Here is a 27530-nt window from a genome sequence, read left to right as displayed (position 1 = left end):
ATGCATCTTTCTCAAAAATGTGTGTTTTCAGTACCCAAAGACTTCATTTTGATAGCCTAACAAGTTCTGAATGCTTAATCTAACCTAATCTCATCTAATATTTTACCTAATATTTAATATACAGCATATGTATAAGGCTCCAGAATAATCTGAGGTAGAATGTTGCGCTCCACCAACATTTCCCTTGTGTCTCACTTGGCACAAGGACTCATTGTTCAATGACTACATGAGATCCCTGATTTCTCCATCAACCCACACACCCTCCAAAGGCTCTCTGATTCCTCCCAGGCATCCCTACCTCTTATCTTTGCCTTTCCCCTCAGCAAAGCACAGGCCTTGTCACCAGCAGAGCTGAACACTGCAGGCCCAGCAGAGGTGACAGTGCAAATCACTTTGCTATCAACAAGTAAGTTGTGTCACTGTCAGCCTTGGGCTGATGAAATGCAGTTTTTCTCCACCTGTCAAATCCTTGGGGATGCACTGGAAAACCATTACAAATTGGCATAGTTTGGAAAAAATCTAGGAATCACAATACAAGATATTTTGAAAAGTATTCATAGAGATGTTCAAAAGTCCAGTTATTGATTCAGAATCCTGAAAATGCTATGCCTTATTCCTTGTGCTATCATGTCAGGTTTCATCCACTGCATGGCATTTTATTTAGAGCTTTTTGTTTATTTTTTTCCTGCCACGGTGTACCACAAATTTTTGGGATGAATTCAGGTTTTTTTCCTGCATGTGTCACTAAAATCACAGTATGTGGAAATGCATCTTGCTATTTGTTCAGTCATAATCAAAATGAGTCTAGCTACTCTAGTGGAATCCAAGAATGACCTAAATGTGATACAGATTTCTGAATGAATTCATGAATTGTTTAACAGGCTTTTTATACAGGATGCATAGTCAGGATCGAGAAAGTCTTCCTAAGTTTAGTGGGCTTTTTCTCCACCAAATCACACAAGACAAGCTCATTTTGTTGCCAATACTAATGCAATGACCACTGATAAAGCAGAAGACCTGAAAAATCAAAGCTCCTTTGTTATCACAGTGGACACGAGAAAGGGAAGAAATTAAAAAACCCTGCTCTGGACGCAGATGCTTTAGGCTGTGCCAAACAGATTTTCAGAAGGCGATATTCCTGGTTTTATCTCTAAACACCACCCAAAATCGGCAGCTCCTGTTGCGCGCAGCTCCTCGCAGGAGCCACCGGGAGGCGGCAGATCCCGCACGAACTGAGCGCGGCTGTGGGGACCAAACCCCAGAGGAAAAAATCTTTTAAACTCTCTTTCCTCAGTACTCCTCACCCAGTGCTTTCTGGGCGTCCAGGCACCCCAGAGCTGGAAGAAGAAGAAGAGTGAGGCTATCTGCTGCTAACAAGAAGTTTTTGCGGGTGTAACAGATCAGCCCAAAGTGGCGATGTCCAGCAGCACGGACAGCCCGGCTGTGTCCCGAGCAGGGGAGGATGAAAGAGGAGAGAACCAGCTCAAAACGCTGCCTTGGCACTATTTTGCTGCCAAGAAGCTGGAACTGGTTTAGGACAGCAGGATTCAATGAATTAGCCGAGGGACGGCTGCTGTGGGCCAAGCCCTGGGCTGGAGCAGAGGCGTCCGGCTTTGGGACACACGAGTGACAAACGCGCTCTGCTGCAGTGCTGTGGGCTCCAGAGGGTTAAACACGTCATTCCCGTGGCTGTGAAATGGTTCCCATTAAACTAACTCATCCTTTGGAGAAATGAAGAAAAGAAATGCCATAATGGAGATCTAAATTAATAAAATAAGCCCGGCCATCTGGCACCATCTCCCTCCGGATCTTCCCGCAGCCCTGCCCTCTCCGTACCCCTTGCCTTCCCATCTGACAGTCATTAGGAGCACGGAGCACGTCTAGCCAGGCTCACTGTACGTGTCCTTGGTGTTATTTTAATTACAGCAGCAGCAAATTGTGACAGATGATACAAATTTAAATTCTGATCATTTCCATATGATAACGGCTTCCCAGTGAGGTAGATAAAGCTCCTTCCTTTTCCATTTCTTTTCATATTTGCTCATTGCTACTACACTGTACAAGGACACATATATCTGATTAGATGGCTTCATGTATAGACCAGCACTGTGCATAAAGAAAGGTGCCCATCCTGGGCTGCCTTCTCATTACACAGCACTTTAATAGCTAAAATGTCCCTACTTAAGATTTATTTTATGCAAGGTTTTATACTGTGGTTTTATGCTTTCTTTCCCAGAAGAAAGCTTTCCTAGGAAAAAGTCTTTTCCTCTTTTACTATTCCTAAGAAAGGAATAATAGAAGTCAGCAGGCAGCTTTCCTCCACTTTACCCAAATGCATTGTCCCCAGCTGTGCAGCTGAGAAGAGGGGGTTGCAAAATTGTCACAACAGTTCTGTCCCTGCTTTCAAGGATTTTACCAAAGGCAGCAGTAATCTTACAGCTCAAGAAAAAGTTTGTTGGTTTTGATGTTGCAACTTTGATCTCCTTCTGAATCTACTGTAGAAAGTAAAAAAAAAAATCTCACAACAGATTCTTCAGTGCTTGGTTTACTAGGTAGAAATATTTTAACCCAATTCCCAGCTTAGTAACTGAGTTTCAGCTGATTCGTGTTCCTAATCTTTCCCTAGAATGCATATTGCTAATTCTGACCCTAAAACTTTGCCCTGATTCCATGTATTATTTCTACCAGCTATTCTCTGCCCACTCCCCTTTACTTACAGTCCTTCCTCCTCTGGGATGTAAAAAGTTCTCATTTCACCTGCACTGTACAGTGTTGAGTCAAAAGATATTCAGTGGTACAGGACGAAGCTCTGTCCTTCCTTGGTCACTCATTCTACTGCGATCCCAGAACAAGCTGCTTCTCTCACCCCAATAGCTGCAGGGTTCCTTCCACTCCTCTGCCCTCTCCTCGGCTTTCTCTGTGAACCAGCCAGAAGTTCCTCCACACTCCTGCAGGAGCTGGAATTACTGGTACTGCCTTTTTCATGCCATTTTTTCCCTTTCCAGAGAACCTGGTGTCTCACAGTGTTTTACCTCTCCTCTGCTGAGCCTCATTCCTCTTGGCTGAGAAGGTAGGGATGTGTATCTGGAATGCTACAGATGGTGTTGGCAGGAGCAAAGTCATGGCTGGCCCAAACTGAGCTGAGTCTGTATTGTTAAATATTAATTTTGCCCATCTCTGCAACTCACCATCTGTCTCCTGGATCCCAACAATGACCCTTCTTCAGTCCAGGTGATTGGTGACCATCCTCCCCAGCACCTGCTGGGTTCTGCTCCCGCCCTGCTCCCCATCCCTACCTTCACACGCTTCCCACTGCCTCCTGCTCCTCCAGGTCCCTCAACAGCTGCCAAGTCACCTGGGCACACTGGGATCACTAAAAGGCTCTCTGCAGAGCATGTTACTCAGTCAAAAAGGACTCCCTCTTCCTCCCCTGAAGGATTCTGTTACTATATAGAGAGCAACAAAGATGTTCCTAATACAAACACTTAAAAAAAAAAAAAAGTCCAAATCTCTATCACACTTTCTCCCAAGTAATAAATAGTTTATGTAATCAGTCTAAAGGGAACTCCTGGGAAGCCAGAGGGTCTCTTTCACCAGCAAACTTCAAAAGGGATGAGTTTTAATTGCACTTCACTGTCAGAAAACAAACCAACATCCCAGTCTCTGACTCAATCAGGAGACAGTCTCTTCACATGGAGATACAAAGATCTATTATTAGTACCAAAAAAAAAAAAAACTTATGAATGTTTAAACTTGTCTTTGGTGTGACAAAGCAATTCCACAGCACAGAATGTTTTTTCAAGAAATAGATAACAAAGACAGGGTGTGCTGAATACTATGGCACGGCACAGGGGCCGGGAACTGAAGGACTGTGAGCTCCAGAGAACTCTCTTAGGTGACCTTAGGGCTCCTCCAAAGGGTCTGCTTAACTATTACGTCAGTCATGCTTCCCGTTCTCCCAGAATTCATCTACGTTGTTTTAACATCAAAGTTATGAAACATAAATTAAAACTGTATTTTTCCACCCTCGGAAGAGTGAGACTGATTTTTCCAATGAGCAGGGAGCCAAGGCCAGCAGTACTTTCCACATCACCCACCAAGTGGGGAGCAGCCACCAGCTTTTCTTTCTTATCAGCATGTGGTAAAATCTGGAAATGAGGCTTTCCACCATCCCCTGAGCAAAGAATGATGTGTAGCTGATACATTTGCCCTAAACCTGGCTTACTTTTCAGTTCAAGTACCCACAACATTCTCAACAACCTGCAAGAAGCACAGGAATTTTAGGCCAAACTCCAAGCCATACATAGGTGATAATAACTATAAACTAGGATTCTAATGTATAATTAGTGTATATAATACTTTGCTTTGAAATGGCAAGAAATAAATTATATATGAGGTTAGAAATGTATAGGGCAACATGTATAAGGACATATGTGTATATAATCCCAAGCATTATTTGTTATGTTACCATTATGGCCTATAATTCAATTGTTGACATTATTGAATATATGTTTATGATATATTTATTTTAAACTATTAAATTAATAAATCAATTAGAACTCCCAAAGCTACACTGTGCCACCCCAACCTTCCTGTTTCAGCTGTAATCAATAACATACAATGGAATACCACATGGCCTAATTTTTCAAGAGATTTCATTTCAGTGTTGGAGGCCCCACATCAGATGGGCTGCACGTCCTTTGTCCACAAACTGATTATATCTTTCCTCCTTTGTTCTGCAGGAAATGTCACAAATATGGCATGATGCTTGCTTACTCTTGCAAAAAAGTGTCCTTTGCCATACTAATGAGGACAAATGCCAAACTGCACTGACATTACATGTGTTATACTATTACCCAGGGAAATGCAAGCAGTAACCGAATAGTAAATGGATATTGATTTACAACCCCAGGTGAAATTAAAACAGTCTTTCCCAGTGTGGCTGGGTCAAGCTTTTAGAGCTTTCTTTAAGAAATAAGAAAAGGTCTGCAAATTCTTTGTGGAAATGGTCAAAATAAAACACATCATTCACATCTAAATGATATTTGTACTACCAAGAATATCCAATAATTGACATGATGAAGGTAAAGGGGCAAATGATGAAGGTTTTTTTATCACAGAGCTGGCAAGCACTGACGGTAGCAAATGCAAACACAGAACAATGCTCAAAACCTACACTCAAAGATTTTTAGATTCCTTTCTCAATATATTAATAAAATGTAAAAAAATCACTAAAGTTTACACAGAAATCCAAGCATGATGTCGTCAACAGTATGCAAAATCTCTACTCATTCTTATTTGTAGTGAAATGTATGTGTACCAAATCCTCAGGGACAGCACTGGCTGTGGATATTGCTCTCTGAAACATCAATAAAGGAATGGTAATTCCTTTCCCTACTGGGAATTATCTTATTAAGGCTAACATAGGTTGGAGAACAAATGCTGAAAGTAACAGTAAGGGAAATATTCTGAATCTCATAGCTAGGGGAAAGGAAACCTTAGTAAATTATTTCTGAGCCAGCAAGAAATTATTCTATTTTAGGTTCAACACTCATCATTGTAGGAAAAAAACCCAGCTTAAATTACCTGATCTGAGAAATATCCATTTAAAATAACCTGAAGGGTAAACAAAATGAAGACTTTCTCTTCCAAATGTCAATTACTGATTAGCTTTTTAATTCAGGTGTATTGAACAAGCTAAAATTATCAGAAATTTTAATTCCAAATGCTCCAGAAGGAAGAGCAGCTGGCCTACTTCATCTAACATTTTCAGCAAGTGCTGGAACAAAGAAAGAAGAAAAAAGATGGAGGGAGAACAAAAAGACAAAGATCTAGCTGGCAAAAAATATTTCCTTAGGGATCAATGATATGAAACTGAAATAATAACTGCAGCATGTCAGTTGAAGCAGACCTGTATGGAATAAATATTCTCAGCTAAATAAAAAACTTCCCAGCTATATAAAGAGTAGGACAAGAACACAGAAATAAGTGGAATTTGCAGCTGTAAGGTTCCCACACATTAATGGCACATCTCTCTCTCCTCTATAAAATTTGTTCTCATTGGATTTTGTAATATTTAGATATTTTTTTAAGTTTGGTAGTGTCACTGAGAAATTCTGGGAAGGGCTGGGGGCACAGTGTGGGCTCTAAAAGTACAAGAATCTTACCCAAAAACCAAAGCATTCTAGAGATACGATAAGAGTAGGAGAGAAACAGCAAGATTTCCTTCCAAACCAACCTGTTCCAAGGCAAGTGGAAAATGTCATCACATCTCTACATTCTCAAAATGAGGAAGCTTTAATTAAAAATATTTTCAGGCAAGTGAGAACGGAGGTCACAGCTCAATAAAGCGACTGGCGTGTACGTGTTGGCGCAGGCAGAAATTGTCTCCACACCCACACCCAAATTTGCCTCCAAAGGAAAAGGAAGCATCTCTACAAATCCAAGGTAGGGCACATGGCAGACAAATCCCTCTGAAAGTGACATGAAAACTCTATTCTCCTTGTTTACTCCTCTGTCCAAGAATCAGAGGCCCATAGTACATTTTTTAATGCTCACAAAAAGTAATGTAAAAATCTTCAAAAATGTGGAAGGAAAAAAGATCCATTCCACTTCTCACTGCACATATTCAATACTGGAATTTTCCAACCATCTAGGACAAACACATCTCTTCAGTTGCAATATTTCTCCTACATCTACCTTTCATCAACTCTGTAATTAATGACTTCATTAATTAATTCATTTCAGAACATACACCATCCTATGGATCATTGTTGAAGAACACTGCTCTACCTCACAAAAACCAAAAACACTGGCACAAGGGATTGTGTTTTGAACACTGAGGATTAATATATATCTCAGTTACTTGAAAATGAACTTTTCCCCACAGTTAAGAGATGTATAATTAATACAAATGCAGAATGATATAGTGAGTGTATAATTAATTGGCTGGCCAACTCTCCTGACACAGAATATAATTTTTCAGGGCAGGCTTCTTTTTAATTATAATATAAATACAAAGTCCTGTGCAAAGGGAAAACCCTAAGTTTACCTAATAATGACAATTTCTGAACTTGCTGTTAACTGCAGGAAATGAAATCTACAGTTAAAGCTCTCTAAAAATATCAATTCAGTGCTAAACAGTAATTTGCAAAAATGAACAGATTGTATAAATCCCTGGTGACCCTTATCCTTTGAATTCTGTGGGCTCTCCAGGCTTCCTCATCTAGAGATGGAGATAAAATTTAAAAGAAAGGCATGATGAAAGTCACTGAAGACCAGAGCTGGGCCTTTAGTCTGACCCAGTAGGGCCATGGTTGCTGTTGCATACAGGAAACACACACACTACCAAAGTCAAAATTCCAGACAAACATTTATCATTAAACTTACCCAATTAATTTTAAACTAATTAATCTACCTAGTCATTCATATCCCGCCTCACAGGCTATGCCAAAGTTAACTGCAATCCTTAGCATATCAAGCTAGAGAACCAAAAAGGAGAAAGACACTATTTCTGTGATTCCTAAGGTTTTGAGGCATTCAAAAGAATTACAAAATCATTGCCTGTGCTGAAAGCTTGTGTTGTGACATAACACTACCTATTGTTTCTTTTTACTTGAGACACAGCAAGAGGTAAAACAAGCAAGAAGCAGAAAAGGAAGGCAGAAGCAATACTAAGAAATACAGGAATTCAGGAGCTCTAATTGTCCTCCCTCCTCTGTCAGTGCAGATCAGGAGCACTGTCATTCACAGGGTTTCAACAAAATTGCATTCAGCATGGAATAAAAGATAATTCAAATAGGTGACTGGAAAAATCCATGACTGAGCTAAACCTGAGCTCCTGCCCTGTAAATTAAGTAGCACCTGTCTGCAGTCTAACAAGAATCTGTGGACATTTAAGCCCCTCACAGAATGGGGAAATCAAGCTGGAAATGCCATTAATGTGCAGTAAACCTGTCATTCTCTTCCTGTTTCTCTGAATCCTGCTGAGGACTACCAGACATGCACCTGAAATCATCATATGAAATGACAACAATACCGAAGACTCCTGCTTCTAAATGTCCACAGAAGTAAAAGAATATCTGTTCAAAACATTTGGAAAAGTACCTCAAATTATTCCTTAGTCATGTGATTTTTATATTTTCTCTTATTGCTAGTATTTTCATGAAAGCAACTCTTCCAAGATCCACTTGAAGGACAACAGAATCTCCACATTAAAGAATTCATAAAATCTTTCCAAGAAAATTTTTTTTTTTGCTGTGTGCATATTAAGAACTGAAAGACACATAACCAGTGTATCTCATATGCAACAGAAAATACAATGAACTTCCTATAATTGATCCAGAATTATTCAAAAGTTACTGAAGCACATACTTAATTATCTAATCTCTTTCGTTTCTAAAATTAAACTTGTCTGTATCATACTATTTTCTCCAAAACTTCTGGAATTTAAAATTAACTCAGAAAAATTATTACAAAGTTGCTGAAATTTACCAGAAATTAAGATGTAAAAAGAGACTTTATAGCTCTGAGATCAGTGCAGTCAGTCATGTGTCTTTGCATTATTATTATCATTAGGTTAATCTTGAATCCTCTACATAGAGCAATGCTTTCCAAACCTTCTCCATTTGCAGGGCTGACAGTACTAACTTTGTGTTCAGCATCTGAGCACCAAGAGCAACATTTTCCAGTTGGGTTTTTGCCACATTATCCCCCTTAAGATTGAAGTCACACAGCTAAAATTTCACAAGGCACTTTAAAAATTACCCACATCTTCAATGACCTTTGCTGCGATAAAGAGCAATAAGGATGTAAACTGTACCAAAAAAATCATGCGACTCTGACTCACATGTGAAACTTCTGTTGAGGCAGAGATCCTCTTAATCTAGTGCTGAGCTCTTCACCTCAGTTTTATACCAGTTTGGGACACCAGTGGAGTTAATGTTCTGTTCTTGCTCACACCACAAGGATAATTCCCTGGTCTCAGAATAGCAAGTTAATATCAAATCCCACCAACACAGATATCACCATCAGAAAATATTTCAAGTCACTGTTTTGATGCAGAACTGGTTACTTCACTGCTATGTAAAAAACTATTAGCAGAAAGCATTATTCTATTATTTTTCCAGATATATATCCATACATTAATGCCAAATTACATGGTAAGATACTACAGAAATTAGTATCATTAGCAATTAGTTCATCAGTGGCCCAAGAAGTAGAAGACAGCACCTTAGGTAAAGGAGCAGAGGGAGAAACTTCACCCTCCTGCTGATGAAATTTGAAAGATTTCCACTCTGCTCAGATGCTGATGATATGGCCTGGGCAGCTGCAGCTTCACTGGGAACACAATCAATCAACAAAGACCCAAACAACAGGGAAGAACGACAATTTCTGCTTAGACACAAAGCAGTTAAGGGAGCAACCAGCAACCTGAAAATCTGTGTCACATTCAGGCACAGCTAGGGCAACTGGAAAGGTTTCTATCGAACAACATCCTCTTCCCCCAGTTATTTTTAATGTCAGTAACCCTTAGACATTATACCTCCCTGGCCATGACTTGCAGCAGTGGTGCTGCCCTCTGAGCCTTCCCATTTTTCACTGGTATTCTGAGTTTGCACAGAGATATTTCACCCGTCACACAACCCTCGCTGAATCAGTTTTCCACAGCGACACACACTGAAAGGCTCTGAAATTAAAATCCTTGCCATGTCATTTAAGAGACATTGAACCAAAAAATACCATCTCTTTTCCTCCCATGCTCCAACCTACATTCCAGGCAGAATTGCCAGGTACGAAAGTCCTTTAGGTGTGTGCATGGGGCTTTTACCCTGCCACCAGACATCCACAGCCCATGCCTTACCAGATACATCCTTCAAACTGTTGGTAGTACTTGAGTGCCTAAACGAGTGAGAACAGTCACAGGAAGAAGATTATCCATCAGTACCCTGATACTGTGTCAAATGTAAGCAGTATCCACTCTTAACTTCTACCTACTTGACACAGATTTAGCACATGAAACTGAATCCAAGGCAGTCTGTGACAAAAGGGATGTGTATAAATCATTCTTATAGGACACTGAAAATGTAATGCGATCTTCTCTCCAGGGATACCTTTCTGTAGGTCTGATTCCATATTTTTTCCTACTGCAAAAACATTAAAAATGAGGAAGTGCAATATGCCTGCAAATCATAAAAAATGTTCACAATCCAAATATGAGACATTTCTCCCCATGTCAGAAAGAGAGCCCTCTCCTGTAGACAGAACCTGTAATGATGAAAGAGTGAGATATAGATGACACGATTTTAAACTTTTATTTCTACTGATGGAATTATTAGAGCATTTGCCCACAATGAATTAGACTGAGACATCCAAGTTAATCTGATATACACTACCAGAAATTCATCAAAATGAATGTTTTAATTATGGTTGTATACTCCCTTTTCGCTTTTCCTTCTCTGAGTCAGGACTGTGTATTTCATCTTCTCACTAAACAGAAGTCAAACTGTAGCCAGTCTGCACTGTTTAGGTACAGACAAATTAAGATGCTGTCCCTTAGGTGACCATCACAGTAGGGTCTCCCCTCACCCTTCCTCTTCAGCTTCACTGGCACATGCCCCATGCTCACTCCCCAACCCAGTTCTGTCAAAATGTTTTGGTTGGGTTTAAGAACTGACTACTGAAAGTGTTTAAGCTAACCCAGATCATTCTGACAGAACCAGGCTGGTGAACCACACGTGCTGTAATGCTGGCAAAGCTGAGGAGGCAGTAAATTATGGAGACTGGAAAAGAGGGCAAGCAAAATGCAAAGAGAACATGAATCACCTGCAGTCAAACAATGCACCTGCCTGAGATTCAGTAATGTGCTAACTCATGGGCTGTGCTACTCATCTTCACCCAGATTTTGATAAACTACTGAAAATAAGCTTCTGGAATTGCCCAGCTTCTTGCAAATTTCCATGAGAACACAGGACCCAGTAGGTCATCTGCACTGCTAACAGTGGGTAACACATGGAATTCCATTTTGGCTTTTTAATTTTCCAGCTCTGCCTCCATCTCCTGGTTGAAAGGAAGGAGTTTTGGTTTCTGTGTGGTGCTGTGTTGAGAATGGCACTCGGCAGGGTGAACCCCCGATGTGAAAGGCTGAACACACAACCAGACCAAATTTCATAAAGGCTGAAGACAAAGCCCCAAGACAGGTTGTGCACACAACAACTGTACTGAAACCTCATTTTGTTTGAGCATATTGGAAAGAGTCTTGTGGAGTGGAACCACTGACAAATGGTTTTCCCAGTGAGCAGCTTGTTATGATGAGTAGAAGTTAATAGCCAGTACTGAAAGGAAGCAAGCAGGACAGGACAGAGCAGAGCTGAAAGGCCACTGGGGAGAGCTGCTCTACAGGCCAGGTAGGGGCTGCTTTCACAGCCAAAAGAACGCAGAGAGCAGAAGAAAAGCCCTTTGGGATGCTCCATGGTGAGTCAGTCTAAAAGCCAGCTCTTTCACCCAGCATGCTCCCCTCACCTGGTTCATCCCTGCTACACGTACATGGCTCTGGAGTTGGAGGCAAGAGCTGGAAGACATTAAAATATAATCCAAAAATACTTTTTTTCCACACTGAAAATAAAATACTGAAGCCATTGGAGAAGTAAACTGTGGAAACATTCATCTCATAAAGTTCTAGTACAGTCATTAAGCCCAGAGAGGCTTCCTCCCTCTAAATGAATTCCCACAGTCCTGTGTAGAAGCTTTAAGTGGTTATGCTGAGAGAGATTTGGGGTCGAGACTATAAAAACCCATAAGTAAACTCCAGAAGTAGACTAGACTCTGCCACATAAGTAAAAAGTACTGCTGAAAGACCAGGGCCAGTATGGGCATCCAGGCAGGAAATGCACCTGCTAGAGCTTCACAGAGTTCAGTGGGGCTGTTGAAAGGAGACACTGGCATTTCTCAGTCCCACTGGCAGGGCAAGGAATAAAGAGAACATTTAAAAGAACAGGAATCACCTTACCACTTCTGGAAGCACCCTCTTCGCAAGATCGTGGATGGCTTTGATCACAATACATATAGATGACAGGAGGAATATGACACCCAAGATAACACAAGCCCTGGGGAAAAAATAGAGAAAAATACAAAGAAATGTTAAGAATATATTTGAAGTTGCCAAATCTTCCAGGGTAACAGAGGATAGCAATATTAATAATAAAAAAAAGTCTTGAGGAGCTAAAGATAGAGGCTTAAATTAAAGAACAGAATTAAACATCCAGTTCTTCTCCCATTCTTAAAACCTGGATTATGCATGAGAAGACAGGGAATACCAGATGATGTTCCTTTCTCTGTGATGTTTCAGAGAGAAAGACCTGCCACTTCTGTCCTGATGATTTATCACAGAGTCCTCTAGAGATCTGTCTCTGTTTGTTTGTTTGTTTGTTTTGCTAGGATCTCCCATTAGAAATAACCAAGGGAGCTTTATTCTCTTTACCAAACCAGGAGAGATGTTTGGTAAATGTGGTCAGTAGCATAACAGAACCTGAAACTACTGCTTCCTCCCCAGCCAGGCATGACATAATTTGGGAACTGGTCCACAAAAGTTGGTGGACTTGACTAAGGCCACTTGCTGAGCCAGTGATAGCTTGACATAAGGTACATAAACTTCCTGCCAGGATATGCTGACATTTAATCTGAAAGCAATTCTGAAAGACAAGCTTTTCTATCATCCCCAACAGGCTTAAACCAACACAGCCACAAATATGTGAGCTGGAAACTATGGATCACATTTCCTCGTGGCAATATGTACCACTGGATGCCTGTTGAATGCATCATCCCCTTCCCTTAGCACACATTTTATTCCCTGCACACTTCTGAGGAAGACAGGCAAACGTTCCTTAAGGGGAATGCCCTGACCATTGGCTGGATTTTGTTCCCAGAGAAGTCAGAGAGTTTGGGGTTATCTCTGTAAACTTGCCAACCACCCAAGTCTAACAGCAAATACTTTGCATATTTGCCAGCAGATATGCAACAACTTCAGCAATCTTCTGTTTCTCTCATCCTCCAGCTCAGTTTTACTGTAGCAAAAGAATTCCCGTCCACCTACTTACCCAGAAATAACTAAAGAAGATAGAAGAAAAAGAAGATGATAACAACAGTGTCAAGGGTATTAATAGTAGACAGAAATGCAGTCTGAGGTTTAAATCAGCATTCAGTAGTCATATTTAGCAACCCTAGCTTCTCCTTTATATGCTGGCTTTTGGAATCCACAGCCATGCAAAATTCATGAGTATAGTACTTTAAGCAAAAAAATACATGGTTTTTGTCTTCTTAAGTGTATTGATTTATCTGCAAAACTGCTAGAACACAACACTGCACAGTGTCTTCTTTTAATCTCATTTGCTAGAAAGAAATAACTTCTAACTAGACTGCAAATCATGCAAAATTCAACTGCAAATGTAAAAAATAAGAAACATCCAAAAATTAATCTGAGTAACCGTAGTACATAATAAACAAGTTGTTATTGGTTGTTGTAAGCATGCTCTACTTTCACTGTACTAGACCACAAAAATGTTAATACAAGCCAGCTCACTTCCATCTGCTAACAATCACTGCTGTGTAACTAGAGAGTGTTTCCAACTGCACACGAAGGGTGTTAGTGCCAAGGTGGTTGGCAAATGCAATTTCATTAATAACATTCGATTAAATTAGATGAGACAACTCCCATTTCTAAACAGATTTAAATCAACTCAGAAGTACCCACAAAAACTGGTGAAAGAGGAGTTACACAGAAGTGAGGGTTGACTGATAACATAGAGAGGAATTTAAAGACAGCCCTGATAGCCTTGTCCTAACCCTTGACTCACACCTGCAGCATCTTTTGAAGATCATTTCCTTATTTTACAGCCATTTCTACCTGATTTAGTGTCAGAGGTTCCCACTCAGTAGCTACTAAATCATTATAGTTATAATTGATCTATAAAACAAAATAATAATTGATTGCTACAGGTTTGACAGGTAATAGAAATGCTTTAATGAAGAATGCATGAATCTGGAATCTCCTCCAGTCCCATGTAATATATTGCTTCTAAAAAGAAAGAGAAAGAGAGAAAATTTAGTCAAAACATTTTAAAACATAATGGAAAAGCTTTATTTGGTTTTCAGAAAGAATAAGCTTTCTGGAATCTTTCAGAATGCTGTACAGTTTGAAGAATAATAGACTAATTCAGAAAGGACAAGGTGAGGACATGTCTCTGATATTCAGGCAACAACCAACTTTTAACTCAACTACAGCTCCAACTTCCAAAGTCGGATGTTTTTCTTAGAGCAATGGCAAGAGTAATTAAAACTACAAGAGAATTTAATATTACATATTTAACAGTGAAACCACCCAGTCTTATTTAGTTTGCTGTAGGTGTTGGTAGCTGATCATGATCCACCCAAGATACTCCTTGATATGTTTTTGATGCAACATTTGTATGTGAAAATCCAGAAGACAATACAAAGTGTAATTCGTTGTATTAGAAATGATCTCATCAGTATTGTCAAATTTCCAGTATTATTTTGCCACAGATGAAAAACTGTTAAATTGGTTGTACTGAGGCCTCAGGCATTGAGAGTGAAATTATTTAGACTCTCAAAACCATCAAAGACTTTATACAGCTTTGGAGCTTCAGTCACTGCTAGTTCACTTCTAGTGGAATTCAGACACCTGCATAAACCCTAAAAACTAAAGCTTGATTCCGGGAGTGCTACATCCTGACAACTTTCAAAAGATATTCTCTTGAAAGCAGTGTTACAACCCACATACAATCCATTTATATTTATACAGCCCTATAAATACCCATTGTGTATTACAACAGCCCTGGATATTTGCACTCACGCCCATCAGAAGCAGACCAGTGTAACTGCATTACACAACACACAGCTGCCACCTCACCTCTTCCATCACCTATTCCCTGTATGGAGCTCTAGTAGACATAATTCTTCATTTTGATGACAAGTTCTCACAACTCATGAGGAAACCAGAGAAGGAAATCTATCACTGGAAGCACCCGATACTCTTTCTCTTAATCAAAAATTTGTTACTTGGCATAAGTCAGTGGCTTTTAAGCAGGTAGATATGAAAAGCACTGAGATTCAGGGGATTCCATCTCCACAAACTGTCAATTTTCAAGCTGTTATTAGTTAAGTTCCACTTTTTTCCTCATTTAATCACAAAATTAATTAGCTAAGGAGAATAAGTCCAAAGATCCAATTCATTTGCCTTTAGCAGGTGCAGGAGAACAGCCTCCTAATTCATGGAAATAGCCTTAATTCTATCTTATAGTTTGCAATTATTTGTTATAATTTCCTACAGGTAGTGATAAGACTAAAATTCTGTAATATTGCCAACAGAGAATTAGAGATTAATCTCACTCAGATTTCTGTGGTGATTAATCTCCAACATAATAAAGTAATGTTACCTTTAGCATGGTTTTGCCACATTAAACACCCTTCACATGAGTTGACCCCTTTCAGATAAAGGGGCTGCTCCTCCAGGTAAACAGCAGTCACACTGATGTAAGACTGCAGGTTTAGATTTTCAACTACTTGTTTGGTAACATGTTATAAAAATAAACAGATAATAGTAATGAAATTACAAATATATGCTGAGTAACAAGCTCTGCTATAAACCACCTCAAAAGAGATCTGGGATAAGATACACAAAGGTGACTGGAAACAGAGTTTTTCTCATACCAACTGACTGCTATGAAATAGCCAATGCAAGAGCTTTCCCTTCTTAATTATCAACCCAATCTCTTTCTGGCAAATCTTTACAGCAACACAGTACCAACGAGGGTTTGCAATTAAGCCCTTGGTAATTACTCCTCTCAAGTCAATCTGCTCTTGTGCAGCAAAGGTGGTGCAACAGAATTAAGGATTCAGAAAAAATTAGTGATGCATATGAATACAATCTGCAAAGATGCGTTAACTTTCTCCTAGCAGCTCACAGAGTTGTTTTGAGGCAGTGGGGAGGGAAAAGGGTCTCATGCACTTGGTAGTTTGTTAAATCCTGGAAACTATTTTACCACCACACTTGAAGTTCATTAAAATAATCCCTGAAATGTGATGGTACCACATGTAATAAAACAAGTTTGTCAATAGCAGTCTAATTACTCCCCAATTTTGTTAACATATGATACAACTAAAATGCAATATAAAAAACCTAACTTTCTTGCCAAATACTGCATTATTCTTCCACTAGTTTCATTCATTGCAGTATCCCAGATTAGTTGACTTTTTTTGATTATATGGGTTGTTTAGGGGGGGCAGGGGGAGTTCATTACTTTTACCAAAGTAAAGAGGCTCACAGAACAGAAGAGCCCAGGGTGGAAGGGACAGAAAGAACATCTGGTCTAACATTTCATGGGAAAGGGAGCCTAGATGAGATTCTCTAGCACCCTGTCCAACAGCATCTTGAAAACTTCCCACAATGAGGGCTCTGCCACCTCTCTGGGAAGCTTGTTCCAGTGATTGCTTGTTCTCACTGTAAAAACTTCCTTTCTGGTATCAAGATTACTTACCTTATTCATGGAAAACATTTTGATCATTTCAGCTGAGCCACAGAGATAAACATGACAAAAAGAACTGGAAAAAAATCATTGTGTGAATCACTAGCATTTGTATTAATATTCTTGAGATAGAAACTCTATTCTCACATTTGCAAAGGTGCCATCTAAACAAGATTCAGCTCCTCATCCAATTCTCTGGCAGACACAATGCTGTAAATAAAAGACAATACTTCTAATCTCTACATATACTCTGGTTACCCTACATGAGCTGGTTTACTCTATTTTAAATCTACATTTCCTTGATTGCTAAGAATCTTACCATGTTATATTTTCCTAAGAGAAATGAGATTTCCACCATGGATTAATAGTGGAACAGTTACCCAGAGAGGCTGTGCAGTCTCCATCCTTGGAAGTTTTCAAGACCTGCCTGGGTGAAGTTCTGAGTAACCTACTCTGATCTCACAGCTCACTGTGCTCTGAGCAAGAGCCTGTGCCAGAGACCTCCTGAGGCCCTTCCAACCTGCATTATCCTGTGACCCTGTTAATTTTTATTCACAAAATCTTTAACTCTGCAGGCTCTGTCAAGATCTTTCAGCACTAATGACTCCTAATAGCCCACAGAAAAGGAAATGTTAAAATCTCTGCAGGCTGCTTTCACCACTGAAGTGGTGAAAAATATTACTTTGCAAGGAACTGTAACTTCACATTAAAATGAGCTGCAGGCCAATAAGAGCAATATGAGGTCTAAACCCAGGAGTAATGTGAGCTTCTTCAGCAAAGCTGAGAAAATCAGTTTTATGATGAATACCAAATTTAATCTCTGAGTAAACCCACCAATAAAACCTCTAGAGTTTAAGTAAGAAAAAAAAAATTCTAAAAGTAATATTTTAATAAAAACTGTAAAAGTGCTAAATCCTGTTTCCCTATGATTAGAAGGGATTTTAGTATTAGTGGCTGACAGAGTGAATATCATGTATGGAATCATTCAGGGGAAGTCACATGGTAAAACATGGAATTGCCCAGGAGGTTTTGCTGTCTGAAATTTAAAAAATATTTTTGAGCATAAAGTATTCATTCACTTTCTAATTCTGTATCTGTACATTTTTCTCAATTGTCTTCTATGTTTAACCACATGACTGGAACCCTTTACTATCTCTTTATCTTGCTGATACTCTTGTTTTCATTCTTTCTTCCCAAAACCAAATACAAATTATGTACTGTGACTGCTCCTTCATTAATAACTTGGAACTTGCAACAACCTGCACCACATTTCTTCTACATGAGAGGCTGTCAGCCTGTTTAAACAAAGACAGGCCTGCTTTTGTTGAACACTGGTGCTGTGGCAGCTCTTACAGCCTACTTACAGTAGCCAGGTGTAAAATGCCAGTTACAGCCAGCCCAGGATTAACCCTGTCCCTGCCCGGCTCCGTGGGGTCCTGTGTGCCCCCACAGACGCACGGGTGGGTTCAGTGTCACAGTCAATACCAAAGAGTCTAGAAGAGCATATGGGTGCATCCTGACAGGAGCATTTATTACTGCTACACTGTCAAAGGGTGCAGAGGCAAATACCGACGTGATCCCAAAACTCACAGTTTTATCTGGGGGTGGGGAAAAGGCGGGACCAGGGAATGGGGACCAATGGAGAAGCTCTGGGGGAGCGATGAGAGGTAAAGGCTGACAGCCAACCGGGGAATCCAAACTGGGATAGATTAACATAACAGAACAATTCATCCTGGCAGAAGCCTTTCTGGGCACCCTAATGTAAAGTGGTTCTTGTGGTACTAGAGACTTGTCTTACAGAAAACTCTCTGTCCCTGGTGATGTATGTTCACTGGCCACCACACAGGATTTCTCAAGCATAGGCAAAATTGAATGTTGGAATCCAAAAGATGGGACTTTGGGAGGAAAAGGTTCAATTTTTGGTCACCAACAAATGATTTTCTGGTGGCAAACCAGTGGGATTTGGCTGATGGAGATGAAGAGAGGCATGGTAGGGAAAATGCAACAGGACTCAGAACTAGATTAGTGGGCATAGGACATGGAGAGGGGAAAAGTGAGAGGATGTTCCAGAGAACAGGCTGAAAGTGCTCTGGTTTTCAGTTGTTTGGGGTGCCAAGGGGTGGCTGGGGATGTTACAGGTGTGGGCCTCTGCTTTCTCTTCCCTTCATCTCAACTGCAATCCATGTTCTTCCAAAACCCACAGCTCTTCTCCTCCTTGCAGCTCCACAGCAGCCTCGGTTTGCTTTCCACACACCCTAATCTGCTGTTACACAAGTGAGGAATAGGAAGAATTGAGCAAGGACCACTCCTGCCATGAAAGAAGGGTGTGTAAAGAAGCAGAGGGAAGCCCTAAGCAGCTGTGCTCGAGATGTCTGCCAGCACAGGAACACCATCCCTGCACACAGCCCAGACACAGCAGGGGCAGCTGACAGCATCATCTCTATTTTGGGTACTGTACCTCTGTGGCAGGAAGGGCCTGTCTGGTATACAGCACACTGTGCCACAGGTCTGCTGCTCTTCACTTTAAATAGAGGCATCAAAATTACAATGCAGCTGTTCACTAACATTTGTTGCCATTCTGCAATATTGCTGAGACCATTGTAGTCACACTTTTCATCAGGGTGACATCCAAAACTCTGAAGACTGTAACATCTGCCTCTTAAACTCATTAAAAGACTTCCTCTAAGAAGAACTAGCCACTGTGACATATTATGGTGATACACAGGCAAAAGATGCAATGTCAGCCTCAGGCTTGAGATCCCTGCTTATTTGTCATGCTCTGCTGCTAATCTAAAGCTTCCTTGTGTCCAATTAGGCAACTATGTTAGCTGTTGGTGTAGCTTATTTCTTACCAGGTATAGTTCCTGAAGAGGTTTTGGACACCAAACTGTACAGAATCACAGCTGTTCAGAGTATTTACACCTGCCTGGTGCTGGGTGAGGAGGGATAGAGTCAATTTAAGACGCACTTTAAAAGGAATGAAGTGGGCTTGCTGTTCATCACACATGTTCCATAATCCACCCCCAACTGCCAGGATCCAGATCCGCATCATTACAGCTACTCCTGTTTTCTCACCATAAAAAAACATAAGCCCAAACTAGGTTACAGAATAAAGAGAATTCAAGTAATAGTCGAAATCACCACTGAAAGTCAATTTTTCAATTATTATGTTAGAAAAGTGTGTTGTGATATCACATGGTCTAACTTCTTAAAAGACATGGAGGGGAAATGCTCTTTATGATGGAGACTCAGATCAGCTCTGCTACAGAACCATTTCATGCTGAAAGTGTTATAGGTTTTCTAAAACTTTTATTATCCCTAAGGATTTCAACTAGCTGCTGCAGAACAGGGTATTTACATACTTAAATATCATGCAGCTGAACTGGGGTGACAGTTCCATAAATAATTTGATACTCCAGGTACAGAATATCTGCCAGAAAAAGCTAGCAGACATTTCTACAACTGGGGGAGTTTGAAAACTCTCGTGACCTATTTTCTAGTCCCTAGGTCTGCACAGACTGTGCAGCTGCACTTGGAGTACACCTGCCTTACAACCACCCTCCTGGCTTCAGCACTGCTCCTCCACTTGCAGCAGATGATCAGAGACTCTGCCATTCCTCTGAACCTGGAAATTAAAGCCTTTTGAGAACTTCTGTAATATTAATTTTTATGGTGATCCTCAAATTCCAGCACAGAAAACATCATATCCCTGATTTTACATACATAGGCCTATGTGTAAATACTAGGCAATACACACAAATACTGCTTAATCAACTACCAGTCAAGTAAAAGGAAAGGCTTTCATAGATTTCAGATCTAGTTCCAGTAAAATCATTGCCAAGTCCACAGATGCCACAGTTTTTGAAACAGATTTTAGAATATATAAATATATACATTTTCTATTTCATATTTAATATAACTTGTGTGTGCAATGATTTTTCATATGTGCATGCATAACTGTAGGCATACATGCATTTCTGCCTGGGTAAGAGCAAAGTTTGTGATTGATTTACTTTTGTTTGAATATGGGATAATGAATTTATGGAGAAATTATAATGTTTATTAAATCAGCCTAATGAAGCACCTCTGAAATCTGAATCTAGCACTGTATCTGCATGTAGAATTCTGGCCAAATATTTCAGAAGAAAGAATGGTTTAGAAATTTTTGGTGTGGTTAAGAAGAAACGATACTTCTCCTCCTATAAATCAGATATCCAAGCACAGGTGAGCATTCCCTTTGAAAACCCTTCACTGTGCCTCATTCTGTGGGAGAGACATCCAAGTGTGGTGTGAGGCTGAACTCCTGGTAGATGAGAACCACACGTGAGCTGCAGAGGTAGGTTCTGAACTGTTTGCAGCTCCATGCATTTGACATTTTTCCAGATCACTTAGGTATTCCATTCACTCATCACAAAAGAGCTTTGCCTCCAGCCACAGAGGTTTGCCCTGAACTGTGGGTAGGTGTGGATTTTGCCATCTGTGCTTCGAGTCTCTTTCGTATGTATGGTACAGATAAAATTATCCACATTTTTTTCAATGTGACTGATATGTTGGGTCTGAACCCAGAGGATTATTTTCATTCAACACTGCCTAAATAGACAGTGCTCATTTAGCTGGGTTAACCAGTACAGCAAAGCCAATCCCCACATGAAAATTTAAATACAATAGAAATACTGAAAATTTGGGTGGTTTTATTTAATTCTATGAAGGAAGAGAGAATGTGCTCAGAAACCATACAGATCAAAATGCTTTCTTTTTGAATCAGAGGAAGAGACAAGAGCCAGACCTAACTTTGCAGCATGACAGTTGTAAAAGGTGGCTTCTAACTCTTTCAAGCTTTGAGTGCAAAAGTAGGATACGTCACAATCCATATTCCCCATATGCCTCATTGTAATGCACATACATTCAGTATAACTTCTGCAAGGCTCCCCATGACCAAATGCCAGGGCTAATATTCCCAAGTGGTGTCACCTGAACAGGAGCAAGAGAGAAAAAAGGGTTACAATTACTTTGGAAGGAGAGGCTCACTCTGTCTTAGGGTCTCACATGCCATCTTTTAATGTGATTTCTCATGTCATGTCTGATGAGGACCAGTTAAATATCTTTCTTAGAGATTTAGCTGAAGCTAAATTAGAAATTCTTGGATTAAGCTCTTACAATTGTGTTCTTCAGAATGTCAAAACTGGTGAGAACACCGGTTCGTCCACCCCATAATTTAGGAACCTATAAGGAAGCAAATCCCCAAGACAAGCATTTTTCACGTGGTCAATGGGTTCAGCATCCTGAAGGTACCAAATCCACGGCCACAGCTGAGGTGCAGATATGAAAGTCAAGTTACAGGCATGTAGCAAAGCATTTAGGTAATGTCTAAATGCAAAATGACTCTTTTCTTCTGGCAAAAAGATTTCTCAGAAACAGGTGAAGGCATGACAAATATCTGCACCCATGTCTGCCACATTGTAGACTCTATCAAATTCCTGAAATTTTAATATTACTGCCCATGTTTCAGACAACAGTTTCACCAGTATATGAAAAAAAGGACATATCTGCATCCATTCTGTATTATGTCATGGCAACATAGAGCACCACAAAATTTTAAAATGATTAGTCGATGATACAATTTAATTTTCTTATTACATAATTAAGGAATGAATAGCCAGAGTCTGAAATAGGTAATTAAAAAACACAAACAAACAAACAAACAAAACCACAACATCAAAACAGTGAAAGAAATGTAAGAAATGTGTGGTTTCTGCTCTTGTCATAATCCAGGATGTTCATTATGAGTCAGGTTTCCTACTTACTCTGGCACTGGGTTAAGAAAGATGTTGACAGACTGGTTCCTGGGAAACACAGAATTTAACTTGATACCATCAACAAAATAATATATAACAAACACCAGCTGCAACTGTCAAGAATCACTGTTTTAAATATGGTGTACAGAGTTAATTTTGGCAATAAAGAACCCAGTAGCCAAAAAATCCCAGAAGTCATGGATCGCACAGGCATAGGCAATTACTCAGTCCTGTACTTCATTGTACAGAAAAGCAAGATCTTTCCAACCAACTGTACTGAAAAAGCTCTGTTTTTCTAAAGCTTTCCCACAGGCTGTGTACATGCAGTTTGTTATTCTGTTTTTCCGATCCTTCCTTTTTGGGTGGTATTTCTCACTTTCTCCTCAGACAGAGCTCTTGCACTCCAACCCAAGTCCTTCATTCCTGAATTTAACAGAAGCTAAGAGCTGCCCCTTGGCTGTATAGTCAGTGACAAGTTCAGTATCTCATGAGATATTTTTCCAGTCTTCTATTAGGAAATTACTACTACAGCTATTTACTGAGTTTATTTAAGCATGTGAACCACCACTGTTGCCAAACCAGTTTTAATAAATTTCTTCCTTCAACAGATTTAGATATGCTTCCCCAACCCAACAAGCTACTAAGCTGCTAAAGATTTACTAAAGGACAGAATATTCAAGATATTTGTAAACTGGTTATGGAGATGAGCCAGGGGGATCACTGACATTTCTTTTTGCATCTTTTTGCCTCAGTGAATGTTCAAATCACAAAACAGAAGATTGGGTTCAGCCCTGCCAATCTGCTCTAATGGCCTGTGCTTTGAGCAGGGGGTTGGACTGATGACCTGCAGGGGTGTCTGCCACCTCCAGCCTTTCTGCAGCACAGCACTGCACAAAACTCTCACCACCAAGCTGCACCTGGCCCAAAGCACACAGGCAGTGGGCCTGCTATATTTAACCATCTCAGGTTTATCAGCTGCATCAGAGTACATTTCTTCCTCTCAGTTTTTCCTCTTAGGAAGAAAAAATAAGGTATTGCAAAAATTTTATTTCAGTTTTTTCATCTTTAGTGGAGATTCAAAATTATTGCTCCAGTTATTTCAGCACTCTTGTATTTCCTTAGTTCCTTGATCATTGCTTTTTTGATGACTTGTTCAGCACCTCTACATTTCCTGCATGTTAATTTACAACCTAGGAGATCACACTGAGGAAATCAAGTACTCATGAACTATGCATGTACTCTGACTCTCTTCCCGCATATCTGTAGTCCTTCCCAATTCTTGCATTGCCTCGAGACTTACAATTCTTTCAAGGACTCTTCTAAAAAACATCAAATATTCATCCCACTCCCACATACTCTTTCATTAATGAGCCAGAGTTAAGCAGTATCTCAGGGCCCACAGTCTTGCAGTAGTTTAATTCCTGATCTTGGTGAATGGTTTAGCCACAACTTTTATTTCGTGTGGGCACCAATGATACAGCCAGGAGCAGTCTGAGCAGCATCAGGAAGGGTGACAGAGCCCTAGAAGTGACAGTAAAGGACTCTGGAGCACAAGCAGTTTTTTCATCAATCCTCCCAGTCAAAGCAAAGAGATTTGAAATGGCTGAATCTGGAGAATAAACAAATGGTTACAGGACTGGTGCCACTGCCAGGGGTTCAGCCTCTTCTGAGCTGTGTGTTGTGGATGACACCCTGGAGGGAAGGAATGAACTGAAGGGATGAACACTGAAAAAGTACCTTCTCATCTCACCCCAGTAAACAAGAGAAATCAAACGATCTAATAAAAATGAAAGGCACTGAACGGAGTTAAACTCAGCAGGACACATTTGCATGATGGTTTCAGCACTCCAATTCCCCTGAAGTCAAATGGAGATGCATTGGTTCCTCTTAGCAGAACTTGGCACAGCAAGCACTTCTGTACTCTTAGGAGTGCCAGCCCATAAAATGCTGCAGCTCCAACTGCCATATGGCTACATCTGAAGTAAGACTACGCATTTCTTTTACATCTTAGCATTTTATTCTCAGTATTTAATTCATAGCACATCATGAGTCAGGCTGTATTCTCTGTGCCTTTTCCTGGAGGTGTGTTTTTCAGTCTATCTTTAGGTTCTCTCTCAATGATGTCCAAGAGTTAGGACTGAATCTAACGCTGTCTTTCCATGAGAGGCTTTACACTGATTTTAATAGACTTTGGACCAAATTCTTGCTGTCAAGTTTATGAAACAGGAAGTTTTATAAATTTGCAAAACATAATTAATTGGCAATTCCACTTGGCTTTTGCCAAGGAGCTAAGGATTTTTTCAGGTATGTTAGGATATACAGACAAATGTAATATTTAAATCAATAAAAGACAGACCTATAAATAAAGAACTAAACTGAAGCCACTCTGGCACACCTTATTCTGGTAAACAGGCCCCTGCACTGAGGCAGAATATGGCCAAGCACACTGAAACAGGAATAACACACAGCACAACCTAAGCACCCACACAAATCTGCACCAGACTGTCCAGGAGTCTGAGGGAGGAGGCACACGGAAAAGAGGGATTGTGACAGACCAGGTGTAGCTATAAGCAGATATGATACAAAGATTATTCATAAGCTGAGCAAGCAGCCAGCAGGCGTCATTGCAACATTTCCCCAGCGTTGAGGAGGAAAAATAATTACATGCAGTCTTTCAAGCAAGAGATTGATTAAACACAACAGGAAATTAGAAATGTGCCTCCCTCAAAAATCTGACACAGTAGGAATTGCCTTAAGCAGCACAACCATTTCACCATCTCTTTGCTGTCAGTACTGGGGTGATTCTCCTGTCAGCTCTGGAAACAGAGGGATAACCAGGCTGACTATCTGGTGATTCATATTCCCAGCATATGGGAACATTCTTTCACTTGATACTGAATTCACCGTGTAACCTTAGCTTTCTTCAACTAATGGGCATGGCAAGTAATTCACTGACTTAATTTAGCCTTATGTAAAGCAGAGGGATTATATGAAAGCAAACTAAAAATGAGCATAAAAACCAGGAAAATATGTTTACTCTTTTCACTTTACTGGCTTAGCCACAGGGATATGTTGATTCTTCTTTTGTATTGGGATTTATTTTCTCTTTTAAATACTTTACAGGGTTCACTTGAAAAAGCCCAACAGAAGGAGATTTCAAGAATATGTTAATTGAATGTTGACAGGAATCTCTGTGGACACCCACAAAAGCAAGATACTAAAGAAATGTCTGTTAAAATCTCCAAATCTGTGCATGAAGACTAATTTTAATCACATATTTCTGAATTCATTTTTATGAATCAATGCCACATCAGTCTTTTATGGCCTTTTATTCCAAACTGTTCTGTATGGAGCCCTGCCAGAAAGGAACTCACAGCCCTGGCAAGCTGTTGCATGAGCCTGAGTTAATGCATGTAAAAATACTGCTTACTTTTTCTTAGCTTTTAGAAATAGATTGTGAAGACAAGATTGAGACCCTCCAGTGTGGCTTTTTGTCACAACTTTTTTGCTGGTTTTCTGTGGTTTTTTTTTTTTATCCTACCAGTTATGCAATATTCAGTTTCATCAAGCTGCTCTTTATTAAAGGGACATCATCAGAGGTGTTTCAGAACAAAACCTACCTTATCCCCCTTTATAGTAAAATTGCAGCCCATTCCAGGGGACAGTTGAACGATTTTCCAGCCAGACGGGATGCTGCCAGCAGTGGCCAGCAGTACAGAGAAGAACTGAAAACAGGCAAATGTACTGTACATCTCCACCTAGATGCACCCAAAATTTGTGTAGGAGGTTAAAATCTTCTTTATGCGCTAGTTGGAAAAATTCTTGAGTCAATGTCCTCCTGATCTTCTCAGCTACCACATGAATCACCCATAGAAATGCTGCACAATGATGCAGAACACAATTCCCACTGTGATCAATACTACACTGCATATGAAAAAACTTTTTTTTCCCCATAGGATATATACAGCAAGCATTAAATATGAAAAAAGAAATTGCTTGCAAAGTAAGCACAAAGAAGGCATGCAAGCACTGCTATACTCTTACTTATAAAAAAAAGTAAAATGTATTCATGTTCAAACTTGCTAAGGGAAGTACAAATATAATACCAGCATTAATTTCAAAAAACATACTCTGGTAAGAATAATGCAGTAAGATGCAAAATGAAAGATTTACAAATCTGTTTCAGGTTGCAAATGCACTTCATTTGATACAGGTGCTGCAAGGAAAAACAAATTGCAAAGGCCTAACCATTGCTATGTTGGCTAAAAAGAAACTGAAAGTCACAATCACAGGGAGGTTTGCCTAAGGAGAGGTTGCGTGTTTGGGAGCAAACAGTAAGCTGGCAGAAGGAAAGAATACTTGCTGACACAACAAAATGGTTTTTGTCAAAGCTCTGGAATCTGTAGCCTCACAGCTTGACAACCAAAGCTCTGCAGGCCCCTACCACAGGCAGAAGTAATTAGGTGTACTCACATGTACTCCCTGTGTGCAGAGTGCACAGCGGCTGCGTTGCTGTAACGCCACAAAACTATCGCTGATGACAAAACATCCAGGGTGGCATCAAACTGAAAGAGATACAGAGTCAATTGTTGTGTGGGCCATTAAGTGTGCCCTGCACTAAGAGCAATGCATTTACCATCCTGCTGCACAGGCACAGAGCAGCTCCAAATAAATCACTTTAAAGAAAGAAAGCTTTACGTTTATTGAATTGATCTTCACTTTTTTGCCGTGGTTTATTGCACCATGATACACTTCAGAGCTCAGAAAGTCAATCAAGGGATTAAAAAATTTTGAATTTTTAATCTATCACCTGCGAAGAAGTTAAGAAAAAACAAACATCACAATCTGCCAGTGTAGCACTCCAAGAGTTACAATACTAATATGATTCTAATGCAAAGACTGTAAAGAAGTAAGTGTAGAAAAATGCCTGTCAAGCATTCCTTTTTCCTGCAGTCACTAATTTCCTGCAATAGCTTTTGTTTCCAACCAAGAAAATATTAACTTTTTCTCCAAAATCCCATCCAGATTTCATCCTATATGAATGTATTGTTTTGTATCATCAGCAAAATTGCCATGTTTGTATTCCCAATTAATGCAGACGTGGTGTCAGGAACACTGAACACCAGGCTTGTCCCACTGTAAGAACTTCCACTCTTGTGTCAAACTTCCTACAGAGTCAATCTAACCTTCAAACTTG

At 40.0% G+C, this 27530-nt stretch overlaps 1 protein-coding gene across 1 annotated transcript in view; it reads right to left on the bottom strand.

Annotated features, from left to right (window-relative positions):
• TMEM163 (transmembrane protein 163) overlaps positions 1-27530 on the bottom strand; it is a 90280-nt gene that overhangs the window by 7320 nt on the left and 55430 nt on the right. The window contains exons 4-5 of the mRNA XM_042041145.1: positions 26807-26898; positions 12008-12104 (exon numbers count right to left, since the gene is read on the bottom strand). Coding sequence (XP_041897079.1) covers positions 12008-12104; positions 26807-26898 — 189 coding nt within the window. The remainder of the gene's footprint in view (positions 1-12007; positions 12105-26806; positions 26899-27530) is intronic.

The sequence above is a fragment of the Corvus kubaryi genome, unplaced genomic scaffold (genome assembly GCF_017639235.1).
Source record: "Corvus kubaryi isolate FWS band 111438036 unplaced genomic scaffold, C.kubaryi_AGA036_p1.0 37396, whole genome shotgun sequence".
NCBI classification, from domain to species: domain Eukaryota; kingdom Metazoa; phylum Chordata; class Aves; order Passeriformes; family Corvidae; genus Corvus; species Corvus kubaryi.
This window is presented reverse-complemented; position numbering and strand designations above follow the sequence as displayed.